Here is an 18,591-nt window from a genome sequence, read left to right on the forward strand (position 1 = left end):
GCCACGTTTGGAGTGTGGTCATGGAATCTCGTACTCGGCTCCAGCTGCTACTTCCAGAGCCAAGGTGCCCTTCCCCAGCCTCACCAGTTCTCTGAAGGAAGGCAGCCATCCTCACCAATCTCAGGGAGAGACCTTTTCACCCTAACTCAGTGGTTCTCAGCTGGGGGCGATTCTGTCCTCCAGAGGTTTGGTTTCATGGTTCTATATTTCATGAGTCCTTATCATATGGGCAATTATACTGTCATTATTCTGTAAAATAAATATTTACATAAAAATACTGAATTACTATAATGTACACCTGAAACCCATATAATATTGTAACTCAACTTTACTTCAATTTTTTTTAAAGTGTGAAAAATAATATTTACACAAAAAATGATGTTATGTCTGGGATTTGCTTCAAAATAATCAGGAGGAGGATGAGTGGGACTGCAGATGAAACAAGATTGGTACCTGTTGATAACTGATCAACTTGCCATAATTCTCTGCAAAAAAACTGTACATAAACTGAAATTTAATTAAAGTTTTCTATGAACATAAGGCTTTAAGTATTAAAAAAAAATTCTCCTGGATTGGATTATCATGATAAGTAGGACTTCACAATTGATCAAAATAGAAATGTACAACAGGGACTTCCCTGGCGGTCCAGTGGTTGAGAATACACCTTGCAATGCAGACGACTTGGGTTCTATCCCTGGTTGGGAAACTAAGATCCCAAATGCCACAGAGCAACTAAGCCCTTGCGCCCTAGAGCCTGAGTGCCACAACTACTGAGTCCCCTTGCTCTGGAACCTATGCAACTGCTGCAACTAATGACCCTGCGTGTCACAACTAGAGAGAAGCCTGTGTACCGCAACAAAAGATCCTGTATGCCGCAACTAAGACCCAATGCAGCCAAAACTTAAATAAATATTTAAAAAAAAAGAAATCTATAATAAATCTGATCTATGAGTAACAAAAAGTTATTTTTATTAGAATTTATCTCAGTGAGATAGAGGGAACTGTCTTGTTTTTCTCAATAGATGGGCATTACTTATTACTGGAATGAAATATTATGTCTATTACTACTTTTTGGGTTTTTTTTTTTAATAGATCTTTATTGGGGTATAACTGCTTCACAATACTGTGTTAGTTCCTGTTCTACACCAAAATGAATCAGCCATATGCATACATATGTCCCCATAACCCCTCCCTCTTGAGCCTCCCTCCCACCCTCCCTATCCCACCCCTCTAGGTTATCGCAAAGCACGGAGCTGATCGCCCTGCTACTTTTGTTTTTTAATTTAAGTAATTAATTTATTTATTTAGGCCGTGCCCCGCACAGCTTGTGGGATCTTAGTTCCCCGACCAGGGATGGAACCTGGGCCCCGGCAGTGAAACCGCTGAGTCCTAACCACTGGACTGCCAGGGAATTCCCTACTTAAGTGAGATGAATGGTGAAAGGAATATAGTTATAGCAGTGTCAATTTTATCTGCCAAAATCATATTCTGATCTATCACCAGCGATGGCCTTGTCCTCCTCTCATTTTTTTTGGAGGGAAATAATAGGAAATCACTTGAATCACAAAGGATTTATTCGCCTACTCGATGCTGGCAGCAAGATTCCCAATGGATCCTTTTGTTTGGTACCCCAGAATTTTCGGGGTACCAAGAAAAAGAATAAAATACCTAGGAATAAACCTACCTAAGGAGACAAAAGACTTGTATTCAGAAAACTATAAAACACTGATGAAAGAAATCAAAGATGACATAAACGGATGGAGAAATACACCATGTTCTTGGATTGGAAGAATCAATATTGTGAAAATGACTATACTACCCAAAGCAATCTCCAGATTCAATGCAATCCCTATCAAACTACCAATGGCATTCTTCACAGAATTAGAACAAAATATTTAACAATTTGTATAGCAACACAAAAGACCCCAAATAGCCAAAGCAATCCTGAGAAAGAAAAACAGAGCTGGGGGAATCAGGCTCCCCGACTTCAAACTATACTACAAAGCTACAGTAATCAAGATAGTATGGTACTGACACAAAAACAGAGATATAGACCAATGGTACAAGATAGAAAGCCCAGAGGTAAACCCATGCACATATGGTCACCTAATTTATGACAAAGGAGGTAAGAACGTACAATGGAGAAAAGACAGCCTCTTCAATAAGTGGTGCTGGGAAAACGGGACAGCTATATGTAAAAGAATGAAATTAGAACACTACCTAACACCATACACAAAAAATAAACTCCAAATGGATTAAAGACCTAAATGTAAGGCCAGACACTATTAAACTCTTAGAGGAAAACATAGGAAAAATGCTCTTTGGCATAAACCACAGCAAGATCTTTTTTGACCCACCTCCTAGAGTAATGAAAATTAAAACAAACATAAACAAATGGGACCTAATTAAACTTAAAAGCTTTTGCACAGCAAAGGAAACCATAAACAAGATGAAAAGACAACCCTCAGAATGGGAGAAAATATTTGCCAATGAAGCAACGGACAAAGGATTAATCTCCAAAATATACAGACAGCTCATGGAGCTCGATATCAAAAAAACAAACAACCCAATTAAAAAATGGGTGGAAGACCTAAATAGACATTTCACCAAAGAAGACATACAGATGGCCAAGAGGCACATGAAAAGATGCTCAACATCATTAGTCATTAGAGAAATGCAAATCAAAACTACAGTGAGGTATCACCTCACACCGGTCAGAATGGCCATCATCAAAAATCTACAAACAATATATGCTGGAGAGGGTGTGGAGAAAAGGGAACCCTTTTGCACTGTTGGTGGGAATGTAAATTGATACAGCCACTATGGAGGACAGTATGGAGGTTCCTTAAAAAACTAAAAATAGAACTACCATATGAACCAGCAATCCCACTACTGGGCATATACCCTGAGAAAACAATAATTCAAAAAGAGACATGTACCCTAAAAATAGAACTACCATATGAACCAGCAATCCCACTACTGGGCATATACCCTGAGAAAACAATAATTCAAAAGCACACATGTACCCCAATGTTCATTGCAGCACTATTTACAATAGCCAGGACATGGAAGCAACCTAAATGTCCAAGTACAAATGAATGGATAAAGAAGATGTGGTACATGTATACAATGGAATATTACTCAGCCATAAAAAGGAACGAAATTGGGTCATTTGTAGAGATGTGGACGGACCTAGAGTCTGTCATACAGAGTGAAGTAAGCCAGAAAAAGAAAAACAAGTATCATATATTAACGCATATATATGGAATCTAGAAAAATGGTACAGATGAACCTATGTGTAGGGCAGGAATACAGATGCAGACGTAGAGAATGGATGTGTGGACACAGTGGGGGAAGGAGAGGGTGGGACAAATTGGGAGATTAGGATTGACATATATACACTACCACGTGTAAAATAGCTAGTGGGCACCTGCTGTATAGCACAGGGGGCTCAGTTTGGTGCTCTGTGACCACCTAGATGGGTGGGATGGGTGGGGGGTAGGAGGGAGGGCCAAGAGGGAGGGGATGTAGGTATACATATAGCTGATTCACTTCATTGTACAGCAGAAACTAACACAACATTGTAAAGCAATTTTACTCCAACAATAAAAAAAAAATATTGGCCGCAAGATTCCCAAAGAATCCTTTTGTTTGGTACCCCAGAAGTTTTGACACCCTGGGGGCAATGCACCATTGCAAGATTTGGGGGTGAGAAGCCTGACCATCTTCTGCCAGGTGGGGAAGGCGACCGAGAAAGAGGGTGCCCTGGCCACTGGGATGCTTTCCAGGAGAGCAGTTTTAAACGTGAACAGATAGAAAATAAGGATCTGGGGCAAACATGGCGCCGAAAGCTGTGGGGACGGTGCAGGGCCGAGGTCTGCAGCCTGTGCACCGTCTCTGTCGCCGTGGCACACTGGCCTGGCTCTGCTGTCGGGTCGTAAATTCACAGACAAACATGAATGGGTAACAACAGAAAACGGTGTGGGAACCGAGGGAATCAGGAATTTTGCACAGAAAGCTTTGGGAGATGTTGTTTACTGTAGTCTGCCTGAAGTTGGGACAAAATTGAACAAACGAGGAATTTGGTGCTTTGGAAAGTGTGAAAGCTGCTAGTGAACTCCACTCTCCTCTATCAGGAGATGTAACAGAAATGAATGAAGCTCTAGCAGAAAATCCAGGACTTGTCAACAAATCTTGTTATGAAGATGGTTGGCTGATCAAGATGACATTCATACAGCCACTATGGAGGACAGTATGGAGGTTCCTTAAAAAACTAAAAATAGTAACCCTTCAGAACTAGATGACCTAATGAGTGAAAAAGCATATGAGAAATACATAAAATCTATTGAGGAGTGAAAATGGAACCCCTAAATAAACTAGTTTGAAACAACTTTAAAAAAAAAGAAAGAAGGATCTGGGAATTGATTCTTTCAGAACTGGCTATGTCCTCAAACTCTTTGGGAAGATTTGTGTGTTCTCCACGCCCCCTTCCCTATGCCCCCTCCCCCAGGTCCTCATATCCTTGTCTGAAAACGGCTATAGTCTGACATGAGGCCCACATACGGCCACCAGTACCCTTCCTTCTGTGGACCTCTGATAAGGCTTATTATTTTTAAAACGAAATTAATATTTTTACTGCTTCATCAAGGACATTCTTAAATGAAACTGAATTTAAAAAAAAACTATGAACGCATGGCAATGAAGAATATAATAGTTCAGTTTTGCGCCATTACCTGAATTTATGCTAAGGCATTAGCAGTTTCACCCACCATTACTTTTGTAGCATCACTGCAAAGTCACCACAGTGAAAAAGACAAAAAAATCTATCTTATGAAAACAGTTTTGACCTCCCAGACCACCTGGTCGCAGGGACCCGCACAGGTCCACAGAACATACTTTGAAAACTGCTCAAAATTAGATACTTCAAAGATAAGATAATGTTACAAATAATATCATAACAGAAGATTCGAGATTTTAGATGAAACAGATAAATTCATAGAAGAAATTAACTTACCAAATCTGATTCAAGAGGAGATAGAGATATGAAAAATTCTAAGCCAAATTCTAGGCTTCAGAGATGAATTCTTGTGGAAGTCTCTTCTGAGATACAGAACAAGATAGATACAATTTTGTTCTAATCTGTTTGCAAAGCCACAGCTGCAGCTTACTTTAGGACAAATGGACTGTTTCATCACTTTAATATTTATTTATGTATTTGGCTGCGCTGGGTCTTAGTTGTGGCATGTGGGATCTAGTTCCCTGACCAGGGATGGAACCCGGGCCCCCTGCATTGGGAGGGCAGAGCCTTAGCCACCGGACCACCAGGGAAGTCCCATGGCATCTTAATGGTCATTTTGTTGGCCCCAGGTGACAGGAGGGGGTAGGGCGGGGGCGGGTGGGGGCCCCAGGCTCCAGCCAGGTCAGGAACTTCCTACTCAGAGCCGATCAAGCCTCAGCGGCTGTGCTTACCAAGGCTTACATTTTTTACTCTATTTTGTTCCCCTTTCTTTTAGATTAAAGCTATATGGAAGTTTAAATGTTTTCTTCCCCACCTTGATGGACTGCCTTGGGTATCCCCTCTGTGGCTCATGGCACTTCTAAGTCCACAGACTCAAGAAAAGCATTAATAGCAGGGCTTTTGAGAACTTGCTGGGAATTAAACCAGGCGGCTGCAAACTGACTTCTAGGCCCCAGAGTAATAGAGTTGATCATATTGACGGTGCTGGGAATGGAAGAGCTGTTTCCTGAAGAGGAAAAGAAAAAAATGCCTTTGTGAGGGGGGGAACTGAGACTACTGAATGGCTTGGCTATTCCAAGTATGTGCTCAGATTCTCACTGGGGTCTGGAAGGACTGGAGACGGGTCACACACCCGCACCTCTCAGGCCACCCTCAAGTTTTGTTACCTGTGAACTGTGCTCATACCTCGGGAACTTTGCCCTGGCTGCTGCCTGTGCAGATAACACTCTCTCTTCCCCTCACCAGCCTGTATCACTGCTGGAAAGTCTTCTCACCTCTGGACAGGGTCCTGCTCTTCATCACCTCTTCTTAGCACTTACCGTATTTTCTTGGAATTGATTAGATTACTGTCCTTAGAGTGAAGTCCTAGGAGAGTAAGGTTTGTTACATTGCAGAGCTGAATGGGTGCGCTGTAAATATTGGAGGCAGTAAAAATTGAGATCAACTGCGAGGCAGGGCCATAAAGGAAATCAAGAGATCACAAGAGTTCATTTTGTATATCATCTGAAAGACTTGATTCTCTCACTACCAGGTTTCCTCCTGTGAGGGCATAAAAGTGGGTGAACCTGAGTGAGCCATGAAGCCTCGCTCCTCATTCCCTCAAGCATTTCACATGTTTCACACCTTCTTCACAGTGATGGGGCTTCACCAGTTTTCTACGATCTGGATGGATCTACATCGGTAACTTCCCCAAGTCTTTCCTGATCGCTTGTCTTGTACAGGTTTTGTCCTCACGTAAACTCTCTGATGGGCCGGAATGTTTTCTTCAAATTTTAGTAATTTAACGGAGGCATTTTTACATGAAACAAACACAAAGCTTGGTTTGTTTGGAAGCATAAGCTTGGTTTATTTGGAAACTTCAAGTAAGGGTGAATGTTCTATATTGACTCCTTCCAGCGTCCTCCTGGTTGTTGCGTGTCGGCTTGGGACTCCGATCCCTCGGACCCGGTGAGCAATGCTCGGCCCTCGGCGGCCCCGCGGGAGACCACGTGGGAGCGCAGCCAGGACCCACTCAGCCCCCTGCGCCCCGCCTTCCGCGCCCCGGCCGAGCATGCGCCCTGAGGACCGGGTGCGCGGCGCCCAACCCAGCCTGGCCAGCAGGGGGCGCGGCTGGCGGTGCGGCAGGCCTGGAGTGTCGCGTCGGTGCTGGGGCCCTGTGCCCAATCAGCAAACCACCGAGAGGCGAAGACCTTCCATTTTCCTAGAGGGAACAAGTGGATGTTGGGGGACCGGGGGAGGTGGGGGTGGGGGTGAACAGGACAGACCCGGAAGCGAAACGGAGGGAACTTCCGTTCTTTGTTCTGTCCCCGGTGTGTGGGTCTGTGACAGGGTCCGACGGGGCCTGGTCGGTGTCCGGCGCCCCAGATCTCCCGTCCCTGCCCCCAGGGTGAGTCCGGCCGCCCCCGGGGCTCGCGGTGGGACGGAGGCAGTGGTCGCCGGGGAAGGGGTGGTGTCCGTGCCGCTGCGGCCCGCGGGGTCGCCAGGCCCGCCAGGAGCAGGGTGCCGGGAGGCTCTGGTCCTGACTCCGCTTCCCCAGGGACCCCGCCCCCCAACGGGCCCTGCGTCGCGGGAGGAAAGGGGCTGCGGTTATGGTTCTGTGACAGCGCCCAACTCGAGTACTTTAAAGTTCTGGTACGGCTGGATAGGCGTTCCTCTCTAAAACAGCTGATGACAACGACCCTAACTTGGTCGTTCCCCGAGGCGCTTTCATTTGATGTTAACACAGTTACAGTTATCCGCGCCCGCGGCACGAGAGAGGGTCGATTTTTTACCGGGCTGGGTCTGAGGACCAGAGAATGAGGAGTTCGGCGAAGTGTGCGCAGTTAAAACTCTTCAGATTCTAGAATAATCCCCTTGGCGCCCAGTAAATTGAGTATTTTTCGTAGAGTGGTACAACTGTGTCCCATTTCCAGTTGTAATGGATCCCTGATTTGATTCGCTTTTCAAGTGGGACTGAACACCGACCGGTGTTTCCGTTCTGAAGGGCATGTGTAAACTCCAGGAGAGGATAAGCAGGATGCTGAACCTAAAGTCTGTGGGATAGCTAGAGGAACTGAAGGTATTTATCCCCAAGAAGAGAAGTTTGTGGAGTGGGCATCATTTGGTTTCAGGTGTTTGGTGGAGAATTGTGTGGAAGGAGAAGATTCTATCATTGAAGGTCCATAGGGCACTAAGCCTCTGAGAGGTGAAGGGCCAAGGGGCAGGTTTTTAGTTTACCATCCGAAGATCTCTCTAATGGCTAAGCTGTGCAGCAATGGGACAGACTCCCTGCTGAAGCAGCTGAGAGTGTCTAGCAAGTTAGCTGCCAGAACCTTAGGAACTTGAGAAGGTGTTTCTTGCCCTGGGTGGGAGGTTGACCTGGAGAACCTTGACTTCTGTTTCAGCTCTAAGGGTGCAACACATATACCAGTTGTGGTCTTAATCAGTATTTATTAGCATATGTCCCCTTTCTTTTTCTCTTATCTGTAAATATCTAGATTAGCAGTGACGTTTACATAAACATTTTAAATGCCTTTTTTTTTTCTCCTTAGTCCTACATTAGCATTGGCATCAACTAAAGTCAGAATTCCCAAGAACTTGAACAGAGGCTGCCAAGTTCCCAATAATTGATACTCTGGCCTTTTAGAGACCAACTCCAGAGAAGGAAGGAAAGAATCCAGGAGGTAAAGCTTTCCATGACTTGTTCTCACTGCCAGGTCGTCTTTCCCAGCCCCCACGAGCACTCCAGAGAGTGGGGTTGGCAGTGGAGCAGGGGGAGGGCCCTGCCAGGACCTGAAGCTCTGGGGGCACAATGGAGGTTTTTCTTTCTATGAGAAACATTGTTTACTGATCCAGACACCAGGGACTTGTTCTCAACAATATCCGTTTGAGCTCCAGCTTTGGTTAACCCAGCTGGGAGGAGGGAGTGTTGCTTTCTTCTCCGGACTCAGAGCCTCTGACTTTCCCTTCCTTTCTAAAGGAGAGTTTAGACTGAGAGCGGATTTGTTGGGGGTGCCTACTTATAACCAATCCTGGAGATTGTAAAGTTCGCTGACAGAAAAAGATGGCTGGCTCTGAGAAAGAGTTGAAGGGCCCCAGCCAAGAGGGTGATGGTGGCAAGAGGGTGTGTCACCTTGATTGTCAGTGGGTCTGGCTAATGCCTGATTCATTGCTTTTCACTGTGTAATGGCACTGGTGATGGGCCTTCTACATCCCCTTGCTGCCCAAAGACTAGAGTTCTCTGAACTCTGAGTGACTCTTAGGGCCCCCCCCCGCCCCCCGCTTTTTATGCCTTAATGTGAATGCAATAGTCTGTAATGATGAAGCAAATACCTTTTGCATTGCTGATTTTCTTACTCCTTTCAGTAGTGCTTTGCATTGTTAATTGGCACTCACCAAATGTTTGTTACATGAGCAAATGAACAAAGAGGGAGGCAGACAAAATCCAGGGCTTTTCCCTGTTCTTGCCTCAGTGTAGGGATGCGCTGGCGGCTGCCGCACCTATTCTTCATCAGTTGGTTCTTGCCACAGCGTTCAGTTGTGAAAAACAAACTTGTACTTGAGATCCAAACCTTAGTCTAGGTACTAATGTTACATCTTATTCCCTGGAGCCACAGAGAACAGCAACTGGGGAATAGGGACCTTAGTAGGGACAAAAATGGAGTAATAAATAATCTTATGCTTTTTAAAAAGCATTGGTTCTTGCTTCAGGGACTTACATTCTGATCCAAGGAAATCTCTTAAGAGAGAGGGAGATAAAAAAGAAGGTTGGCTGCTACCTTCTTGGGGAGAGGAGACACAGCACCTGGGACTAGTCTCTCAGAACCTGGCGAATATATACACCCATCCCCGTGACGAGACGACACAAGGACCACAGAAAGGGACTAAATCCTTCAGTAACATCTCACCTTTGACTGAGACTGGAAGCAGAAAACTTACTATTTTTTTTTTTTTTTTTGGCCACACCACACAGCTTGTGGGGTATCAGTTCCCTGACCAAGGATTGAACCCAGGCCACAGCAGTGAAAGCGTCGAATCCTAACCACTAGATTGCCAGGGAGTTCCTGAATTTATCTTAATTTAATAGATCTGAGCTATTTGCCCCGGTTCTGTGAGGCAGGTATTGTTTCCTCAGGGTTTTTAAATTAAGACAGAACTTATGGAAACTCCCCCATGGTGTCTGTTATTTGGGTGCTTTTTCATGGCCCCTCTTCCTCTGAGGATAGCATCTACATTTAATATAACAGCTAGAAACCTACCACAGTAAGTCTTTTTTTCTTCTACTAATTCTAACATTTATGAGAGATTTTTTAAAAATCTGTATAGGGCTTCCCTGGTGGCGCAGTGGTTAAGAACCTGCCTGCCAATGCAGGGGACACGGGTTCGAGCCCTGGTCCAGGAAGATCCCACATGCCGTGGAGCAACTAAGCCCGTGCGCCACAACTACTGAGCCTGCACTCTAGGGTCTGCGAGCCACAACTACTGAGCCCACGCACCACAGCTACTGAAGCCTGTGCGCCTACAGCCCACGCTCCGCAGTATGAGAAGCCACCGCAGTGAGAAGCCCATACACCGCAATGAAGAGTAGCCCCTGTGCGCCTCAACTAGAGAAAAGCCCACGTGCAGCAACAAAGACCCAGTGCAGCCAAAAATAAAATAAAAAATCTGTATACATTAGCTTTATCCATTATTCCAAGTATTCTTAAAAGTTGATATGATACTTACCTTTTGCAGTCTGTGTGTAACACTCTTTTTCACTTTACTCTAATTTTTCATTTGAGTAGTTGCTTCATATTTCATTCTGCTAATGGCATCATTTGGCACCCGTGTTCCCCATTTTTTGTTGTTAGAAATATCACTCAGTGTTGTGGGGGGAGCCTAAAGTGGGATGTGGCCCAGGAACTTCAGCCTTTGACCTAAAAGACTAATCCCAGTTGCTGCATTTCCTCTTTGCTGTTCCGGTACTAACTCAAATGCTATTTCCCCTCTGTCTGTATTCAAGAGGGTTTTTAAAAATTATCTTTGGGACTTCCCTGGTGGCGCAGTGGTTAGGAATCTGCCTGCCAATGCAGGGGACACAGGTTCGAGCCCTGGTCCAGGAAGATCCCACATGCCGCAGAGCAACTAAGCCCGTGCGCCACAACTACTGAGCCCGCGCTCTAGAGCCCGCCGAGCCACGACTACTGAGCCCACGTGCTGCAACTACTGAGCCCGTGTGCTGCAACTACTTCAGCCCACACGCCTAGAACCCGTGCTCCACAATAAGAGAAGCCACCTCAATGAGAAGCCCGCGCACATCAACAAAGAGTAGCCCCGCCTGCCACAACTAGAGAAAGCCCGCGTGCAGCAACGAAGACCCAGTGCAGCCAAAAATAAATAAAATTAAAAAAAAAATTATCTTTGAACCTTGAACTTTTCCTTCTACAGTGCTTCCTCATTCTCATTCAAAACCTGCTTCCTGCTGACTCTGCAAATAGGAGACCAGAGGTCCGAGCTTCAAGCCCGACCCATGGAAACTCAGGCTGATCGAGTATCTCAGGAACCTCAGGCCCTGCTTGAGAGTGGTAAGGAATCAGGGTTCCCTCGTCTTTTTATTCAGCCATTCAGCAATCACCTGTTGAAATCCCTCATTCACCAAGTGCTGGGCTAACTTCTGGAATCCAGACTGGATAGGACATAGTCCTTGCCTTTCACTAGCTCCCCGCCTAGTGGGGAAAGGCGGAATGAAGCCATTAGTTAAGTATAGCTTGGAACTTCCCTGGTGGCCCAGTGGATAAGACTCCATGCTCCCAATGCAGGGGGCCCGGGTCGATCCTTGGTCAGGGAACTAGAGTCAGCATGCCACAGCTAAGAAGTCCGCATGCCGCAACTAAAGATCCCGCATGCCGCAACTAAAGATCCCGCAACAAAGACCTGGCAGAGCCAAAATAAATAAATTTTTTTAAAAAATGGATTACAGGAAAAGATATGATCAAGCACAGAAACAGGAAACAAGATACATGATCAAGCACAGAAACAGGAAACATTTGTAGTGTGTAGATTTGATCTGGGGATAGAGAAAAAAGAGAAGAGTTGTGGGCAGTGTGTCTTTAGTCAGGGCTGGGATGAAGCCCGTTTTCCTCTGGTCAAGAATTTTGTCCAGGAGTTTGAGATGTGGAGAATGACGGCAGGGACGTGAACAGGATAGCTTGTGTTCTGGCCAGTCTTGGGAGGATGGACGGGAATACACGAATCACTAACAGTAGTTCTGGGCAGATGTCATGGAGAGTAGAGTGACTGGAAAGAAAGAAGGGGACCTGGGGCAGACCAGAGAGCCTGGGTCACCAGGGCTTTGGGCGTCTTTCCTCAGGCAGGAAGGCCCACGCTGAGCGTGCCGGCCGTAAGTGTAAGCACCTTCCGTAGCTGCAGAAGGAGTGAACTTAGAAATGTAAGAGGGGGTGGGTCCTTGGTTGTCCCAGGACCTGTGATTTTTCTGTAGGTCGAGAGGCTCGAGTGCAGATCGACTGACTCATGGACCCTTTAATTGTCCTCAGCTCTTCCTTCCTCAAAAGTTCCTGCATTTTCCGACAAGGACAGTCTGGGGGATGAGATGTTGGCAGCTGCACTGCTAAAGGCCAAGGCCCAGGTAAGCTGTGCTTTTCTTTTTTTTTTTTTTTTTTTTTTTGTGGTACGCGGGCCTCCCCCCGCTGCGGCCTCTCCCGTTGCGGAGGACAGGCTCCGGACGCGCAGGCCCAGCGGCCACGGCTCACGGGCCCAGCCGCTCCGCGGCACGTGGGATCCTCCCAGACCGGGGCGCGAACCCGGTTCCCCTGCATCGGCAGGCGGACGCGCAACCGCCGCGCCACCAGGGAAGCCCGAGCTGTGCTTTTCTTTATCCTTCTTTCCCTTCCCATTTTGCAGAAGTTTTCTGTGTAGCAACATCCCATTCAGTGCCCTAAACTATGATTCCCTCTATCAGGGCTGTGGGCGTTTCCTGCTAAACAGTGGAACTTCACTTTATCTCAGACTCTCTTCTCTCTTCCTCCACCCTGACCTCCTCTCCCACTTCCCAATATGCGTTATTCAACCCCCTGAATTAGCTTTTGGCTCTGCCAGTCCCATCCCTCAGCCTGAAATTGCACGGGAGAACATGTTGTTTCAGGAGTTGGTGACCTTTGAGGACGTGGCTGTGTATTTCATCCGGAAGGAGTGGAAGCGTTTGGAGCCTGCTCAGAGGGACCTCTACAGGGATGTGATGCTGGAGAATTACGGGAACGTGTTCTCCCTGGGTAAGGAGCGATGCTTCCTCAGTAAAACTCCCTGGGCATTTCTCTGCTTCCTTGTTTGCTAGTAATAGTTGAGTCACTGAAAATCATTAGCTAAGGACTGACTTAGTCTCAGAAAATTCTAACAATAGTAGCAACTCCCATTTGTACAGTAATTTGCAGTTCATAAAGAGCGTTCATAGATAGTCTCTCATTTAATCCTCACAGTGATGCAGCTATTGAGGTAGCCGGAATTAGCCTCATTTTATAGGTGAGGAAAGAGAGGTCAGAGATCTTAAATGCTTTGCATACGGTCATATTGCTAGTGAGTGGCAGGACTCGAGCCCTGGCCTTTTAGTTCTATACTTCTTTTTAAATCTGGCGCTTTTTTCCATGTTATTCTTAGGACTTAACATTAACATATAACCCAGAGATTTTCCCAAAAGATTACATATTGGGATCCCTAAACATGTGAGGTACTGCTCAGTGCCCAAGTGAACATTCTGGAACTCTGTCTAGCTCCTCCCCTTCTCTGTCGGACTTCCTTTAGGGATCTGTTGATTTGTGGATGGACCTAGTGTAACTGCTGCTCTTGTAGAAATTTCACCTTGTGTTAGGGAGCAGTTAGCTTCTTAACCTGTCGTCTGTGGACTCTTCATTCCTTTACCCTCACCTGCTTTCAGTGAGGACATTCTCCTGGGCAAGGCCAGGGCGTCTTCCTGACTCCCATTTGAGAACTCCCCATGCATTTCCTCTCTGTCCCCTGCAGATCCTGGGTCTGGGATTGAGCTCCGGGGCCATTTGGTATGAACAGGATAAACCTTGTCCCATGTCTTTCCCTGTGAGCAGGATTCCCATTTCTGAATTTTGACATGATCTCTGGGCTGGAGTGAGAGGAAGAGCCGAGGGTCCTGGGTTTGAAGGGCACTGAGCAGAGAGGTCCTGAGAGGTACCTGTTCAGGTGAGGGAGATACAGCTCTTTCTGTCCCTAACACTCACTGCCCTGCCTTTACTCTTACAATGTTGACAGACTAAAAATGCTAACAGTCTGGACCCTTTACCCTTGTCCTCTGTGCCTGAAGTTCCCTTAGAAACCCCAGAGCAGTGAAAATAGCGAAGGCAAACCTGGAAACTGTTGACATAGCCTCACATTGTAGCACAGCTTTCTAGGCCTGGGGCCCAGAGACGGACTGACCTCTGTCTCAGGCCTGTTTCCATGGACTTGGCATATAGGTGCCACGACTACAGACCCGAGTGTCCTTTCCTCCTGGGGCTACAGGGCTTCACCCTTGTCGCTTGGTATTCATCAGCTTCCCACTATTCTCCACACCGTCTGTGGCTAGTTTCTCGTACCTGCTCCCCATTTCATCCTCTAACTGTTCTGCAGTCACCATCTCTCAGGTTATCTTCAGTCTCTGACCTCTGGGACTTTGTCACTTCATTAAACCGTATGTCCTGTCTCTTCTGTTTTTGGTTCCCTGCCTCTGCCTGATCCAACTTTCTCTACACTTCCACCTCTACCTCTTTTCTCGATTTTCCTTCCTGCCTTTCTCCTTCCCTGTTCCCTTGGCCCGGTTCTCTTATTCTGCCTTAGCTACGTACAGCCTGGGTAGGCCTCTTTGCACACAGATAAGAGGCATGTGCTTTTAGCCTGTGAACATTATGTGATTATACTGTCTCTGGTTTTGATTCTTTTTCCCACAAAGAACAAGTGACATTTGTGTTTTGTATTGTGCCAGATGGTGAGACCAGAACTGAACATGATCCAGAAATTTCTGAAGAGACAGGATCACACGGGGTGCTATTGGGAAGATTCCAAAAGGATATTTCTCAGGGTCTTAAGTTTGAAGAAGCCTATGAACAAGAAGTCAGTCTGAAGAGGCAGCTGGGGAGCTCCTCTGGAGAGAGACTGAATAGGAAGATACAGGATTTTGGTCAAGTGACAGTTGAGGAAAAGCGAACCCCCATGGGAGGGAGAAGTGAGAAATACAGCGATCTGGGGAACAGCTTCACTGTGAGTTCCAACCTTATTTCCCAGCAGAGACTTCCTGTGGGAGACAGACCCCATAAGTGTGATGAATGTAGCAAGAGCTTTAATCGAACTTCAGACCTTATTCAGCATCAGAGAATCCACACCGGGGAGAAACCCTATGAATGTAGTGAGTGTGGGAAGGCCTTCAGCCAGAGCTCACATCTTATTCAGCATCAGAGGATCCACACTGGGGAGAAACCTTACGAATGTAACGACTGTGGGAAGACCTTCAGCTGCAGCTCTGCTCTCATTCTCCACCGGAGGATCCACACTGGAGAGAAACCCTATGAATGTAATGAGTGTGGGAAAACCTTCAGCTGGAGCTCCACCCTCACTCACCACCAGAGAATCCACACTGGAGAGAAACCCTATGCCTGTAACGAGTGTGGCAAGGCCTTCAGCAGGAGCTCCACCCTTATTCATCACCAGAGAATCCACACTGGAGAGAAGCCTTATGAATGTAACGAGTGTGGGAAGGCCTTCAGCCAGAGCTCACACCTCTATCAGCACCAGAGGATCCACACTGGAGAGAAGCCCTATGAATGTATGGAATGTGGAGGGAAGTTTACCTATAGCTCAGGCCTTATTCAGCATCAAAGAATCCACACAGGGGAGAATCCCTATGAATGTAGTGAGTGTGGGAAAGCCTTTAGGTACAGCTCAGCTCTTGTTCGCCACCAGAGAATTCACACTGGAGAGAAGCCTTTGAATGTAATGGGAGTGAGCAAAAGTTCTCTCCGAGTTACTGCTGAATTAAATATCAGAGAGTCTACGTGAAAGAGAGCCACACGCCTGTTTTCCTCACTTCCTCTGAGTTTCAAGAGCTCCTGCCTTACTATATAAGTATGAACAATTTGGGACGTGTCCCTTCCGACTCCATCCTTTCGCCTTAGAGAATGGGGCATATTGGGCAAATCATCCTGGCACAGTGGTTAGCAACCTAGTCAGTTTTCCCAGGAATGACACCAGCCTTGAAAAATTAGGGTGCAAGCAGCAGATTAAGTGCTGGGAGTAGAGGGAAGCTCTGGGACCAGTCTCCTTCCGTTTGGGAAGGGAGTTTGCACTAGATCATTTTTCTCACACCATTTCCAAGGTGGGGATGGAAGCACAATAGGAATAAAATTCCAAGGATTCCTCTAATTGGAGTCAGCATAGTCAGCACAGAAGAAAGTGGAAAGAATGTTCTGGGTTGTGTTTTGCTAGAAAGGAGAAATGGAGGCTGTATTTCAAAGCCACTGCTTCTAATCCAGCTTTAAATTTTGATAAGGAATGTGCTATTTTGTTTCATGACTCCATTAACTATGGGAATCTGGTGCTGAGGGATTTGTTATTTTGTTGGGCATGGGGGAAGACCCCAAGAGAGGTTTTCTGTAGTGACCGTATATCCTTCAGGGCTCTTGGAGCAGCAAGACCAAGTTTCCAAGAGCAGTCTGACGATTTGGGTGGAGAACTCACTCTTCCCTTTTGTGACAGTGAGTCTAACATGAGGGAGAGGATCAAAAGCATTTAGCACTGGCCTCTGTCTCTTTCCCTCCCCTCTCCCTCTTCCTCCTGCCACTCCTGTGATGGAAAGTGATTTAATCTAAACCCCTAGCAACTAAGGACACTTAGGATCTCGCTCAGCCAGCTTGCCCTGCCCTCTGATACCGATGACCTCTGACATCTGGCCCCAGCAGCCCGATCTCTCCCGACCCCACCTCTGACTTCAACAGCCAAGTGTGAATGCAGAGAGCACAGCCCAGAGGAGGAAGCTCAGGTCTGAGCCTGGCATCAGGGCTCCTTGCTGGCTTAGGATGGAGCTCCCCGAGTTTTCCCAGCTGAAGGGATGACCTGTCATTATATTTTCCAAATCCTGCTCATCCTGTAGCATAAATCAAATGCACTATTAAACAGAATAGTTTTGCAGAAGGACAGATGGAGTGTGTTTTTGTGCAGGGGCCAAATTTATTTCGGTTTAAACAAGAAACATTAGTGACTGTAAATGGAATCTTTAAAAATTAATCTTTAAAACTTTTTACAGACAGCTATTTCTCTTCTAGTCTCAAATCTGTGACCTCTCTCCCTTGACTCTGTCCTTTCCTCTGCACACTGCCACAGACTATCTCATTTACACAGCCGCTTACAAATTCGTACCCACCTTTAGGATTTCATGTGCTGCATGGCATTCTGTGTTGCACGATACTTAACACCAGCAACCAAAACTAGAAAGGTGTTTCTCAGTATGGGGTTCTTGACAAGAGCATACTTGGATGTTGGATAACAGTAGGCATATTGAGGGAATTCCCCAGTGGCCCAGTGGTTGGGACTCGGTGCTCTCATTGCTAGGGCCCCGGGTTCCATCCCTGGTCGGGGAACTAAGATCCCACAAGCAGCATGGCTTGGCCAAAAATCGCCCCCCCCAAAAAACCCAACAGGCATATTGAGATTTCTTGGTTTGGCTCTTGGTGGGAGGCTACAGTCATGGAGAAGGCTGAGATGAAAGTCTGATGGAAAAGACGAGGAAATGTCTGGAACTCTGACCTCTGAAAAATTTTGGATCATATATTGTGACTAATATGTTTTTAATTTCTTAAAACTACCATGAAACTCATCATTTTTGGCTCTTCTTTGACACCCACCACAGACTTGAGATTGACCAAGTGTAGACCATGAACTATCATAGCAGGGTCACGAGGCTGCTTGTTAGTAATGCAGGTGTCTGAGCCCCAAGTCAGACCTATAAAGTATAATTCCCGAGGGTAGAGCCTAAACATTTACACTGAGAAGGAAGAAATAGTAAGGAAATGGAGGAAATTTCTAAGAAACCTGAGCTAGGCCTTATAAGACCCGTGTGTAAAGGAGAGGAGGTTCCAGGCAGGACAGTTTGGGGTGGGCCTGAGCCTGGCTGCTCATGTGCAGGTTCAACCGTGAAGCTCTGGGAAAGGCCCCTGAACAGGTGTCTGAACTGCTGGGTGATGGACAGTCACTGCACAGCAGGGCTCAGCCTTCTGACCACCCCCGACCCCGACCCCTACCCCTACCCCTACCCCTAGAAGACTTCGTGACACTCCTCAGAGCATCTTAGGGGAGGCCCAGAGACTGAGCAGGGCCATTGTGTGAAAAATATGTTTTTTAAAAAATATCTTTGAAACAGCTACAACATCTGATTCACCTGATTCTCCTGACTGTTCATTCCTTTTTCTCCTAATGATTCCTCTTCTCTCAGTCCCTAACTGAGCATTCCTCAATGTTCAGTCACCGTATCGGTGGTCTCTTCCTATGCCATTATCCTTGGAACCCATTTATTCCCATGGCTTCGACTATTAACCTCTATTCAATTAAATTTTAAATCTGCACATGGGGTACTGATCACTCTCAAGCTCCCGTCTTGGGTCTCTAGCAGACTGCGGGGCATTTACACTTGCGCCTCTTAAAAGTTTCAGATGATTTGCTTCAAACCAAATAGGTTTTTTCCCCCATACACTGCCCCAAATTTTCTGTAAACCTCTCAGGGTCTAAACTTCTGAGTTTTCTTTAATTATGCTCATCCTCCTACATCTGACCAGTGTCAAGTCCTGGGCAGGTTCAGTAAGCAAGCTGTGGAAAGAAGATTGTTGTCA

The 18,591-nt window shown here is 46.3% G+C and overlaps 1 protein-coding gene across 4 annotated transcripts; it reads left to right on the forward strand.

Annotated features, from left to right (window-relative positions):
* The first annotated feature begins 7,014 nt into the window (after nucleotides 1-7,014).
* ZNF3 (zinc finger protein 3) lies at nucleotides 7,015-18,002 on the forward strand. Of its 4 annotated transcripts, XM_055089853.1 has the most exons (7): nucleotides 7,015-7,124; nucleotides 7,686-7,796; nucleotides 8,269-8,400; nucleotides 11,144-11,280; nucleotides 12,250-12,341; nucleotides 12,858-12,984; nucleotides 14,700-18,002. In XM_055089853.1, the coding sequence occupies exons 4-7, from the start codon at nucleotides 11,226-11,228 to the stop codon at nucleotides 15,767-15,769; spliced, it is 1,344 nt and encodes a 447-aa protein (XP_054945828.1). In that variant the 5' UTR covers nucleotides 7,015-7,124; nucleotides 7,686-7,796; nucleotides 8,269-8,400; nucleotides 11,144-11,225; the 3' UTR covers nucleotides 15,770-18,002. The 4 variants fall into 4 exon arrangements, with proteins under 4 accessions (XP_054945828.1, XP_054945829.1, XP_007111922.3 ...); XM_055089854.1 differs by lacking the exon at nucleotides 7,686-7,796 and having other exon boundaries at nucleotides 12,195-12,341; XM_007111860.4 differs by lacking the exon at nucleotides 7,686-7,796.
* The last annotated feature ends 589 nt before the right edge of the window (nucleotides 18,003-18,591 follow it).

Source organism: Physeter macrocephalus, chromosome 14 (assembly GCF_002837175.3).
Source record: "Physeter macrocephalus isolate SW-GA chromosome 14, ASM283717v5, whole genome shotgun sequence".
Taxonomy (NCBI): Eukaryota; Metazoa; Chordata; class Mammalia; order Artiodactyla; family Physeteridae; genus Physeter; species Physeter macrocephalus.

Bases quoted from the DNA above. Each gene is read 5' to 3' on its own strand.
- ZNF3 (XM_055089853.1), top strand. From the start codon at position 11,226: ATGGAAACTCAGGCTGATCGAGTATCTCAGGAACCTCAGGCCCTGCTT. The intron at 11,281-12,249 runs GTAAGGAATCAG...AATTGTCCTCAG, and splicing joins TCAGGCCCTGCTTGAGAGTG to CTCTTCCTTCCTCAAAAGTT. The intron at 12,342-12,857 runs GTAAGCTGTGCT...ATGTTGTTTCAG, and splicing joins TGCTAAAGGCCAAGGCCCAG to GAGTTGGTGACCTTTGAGGA.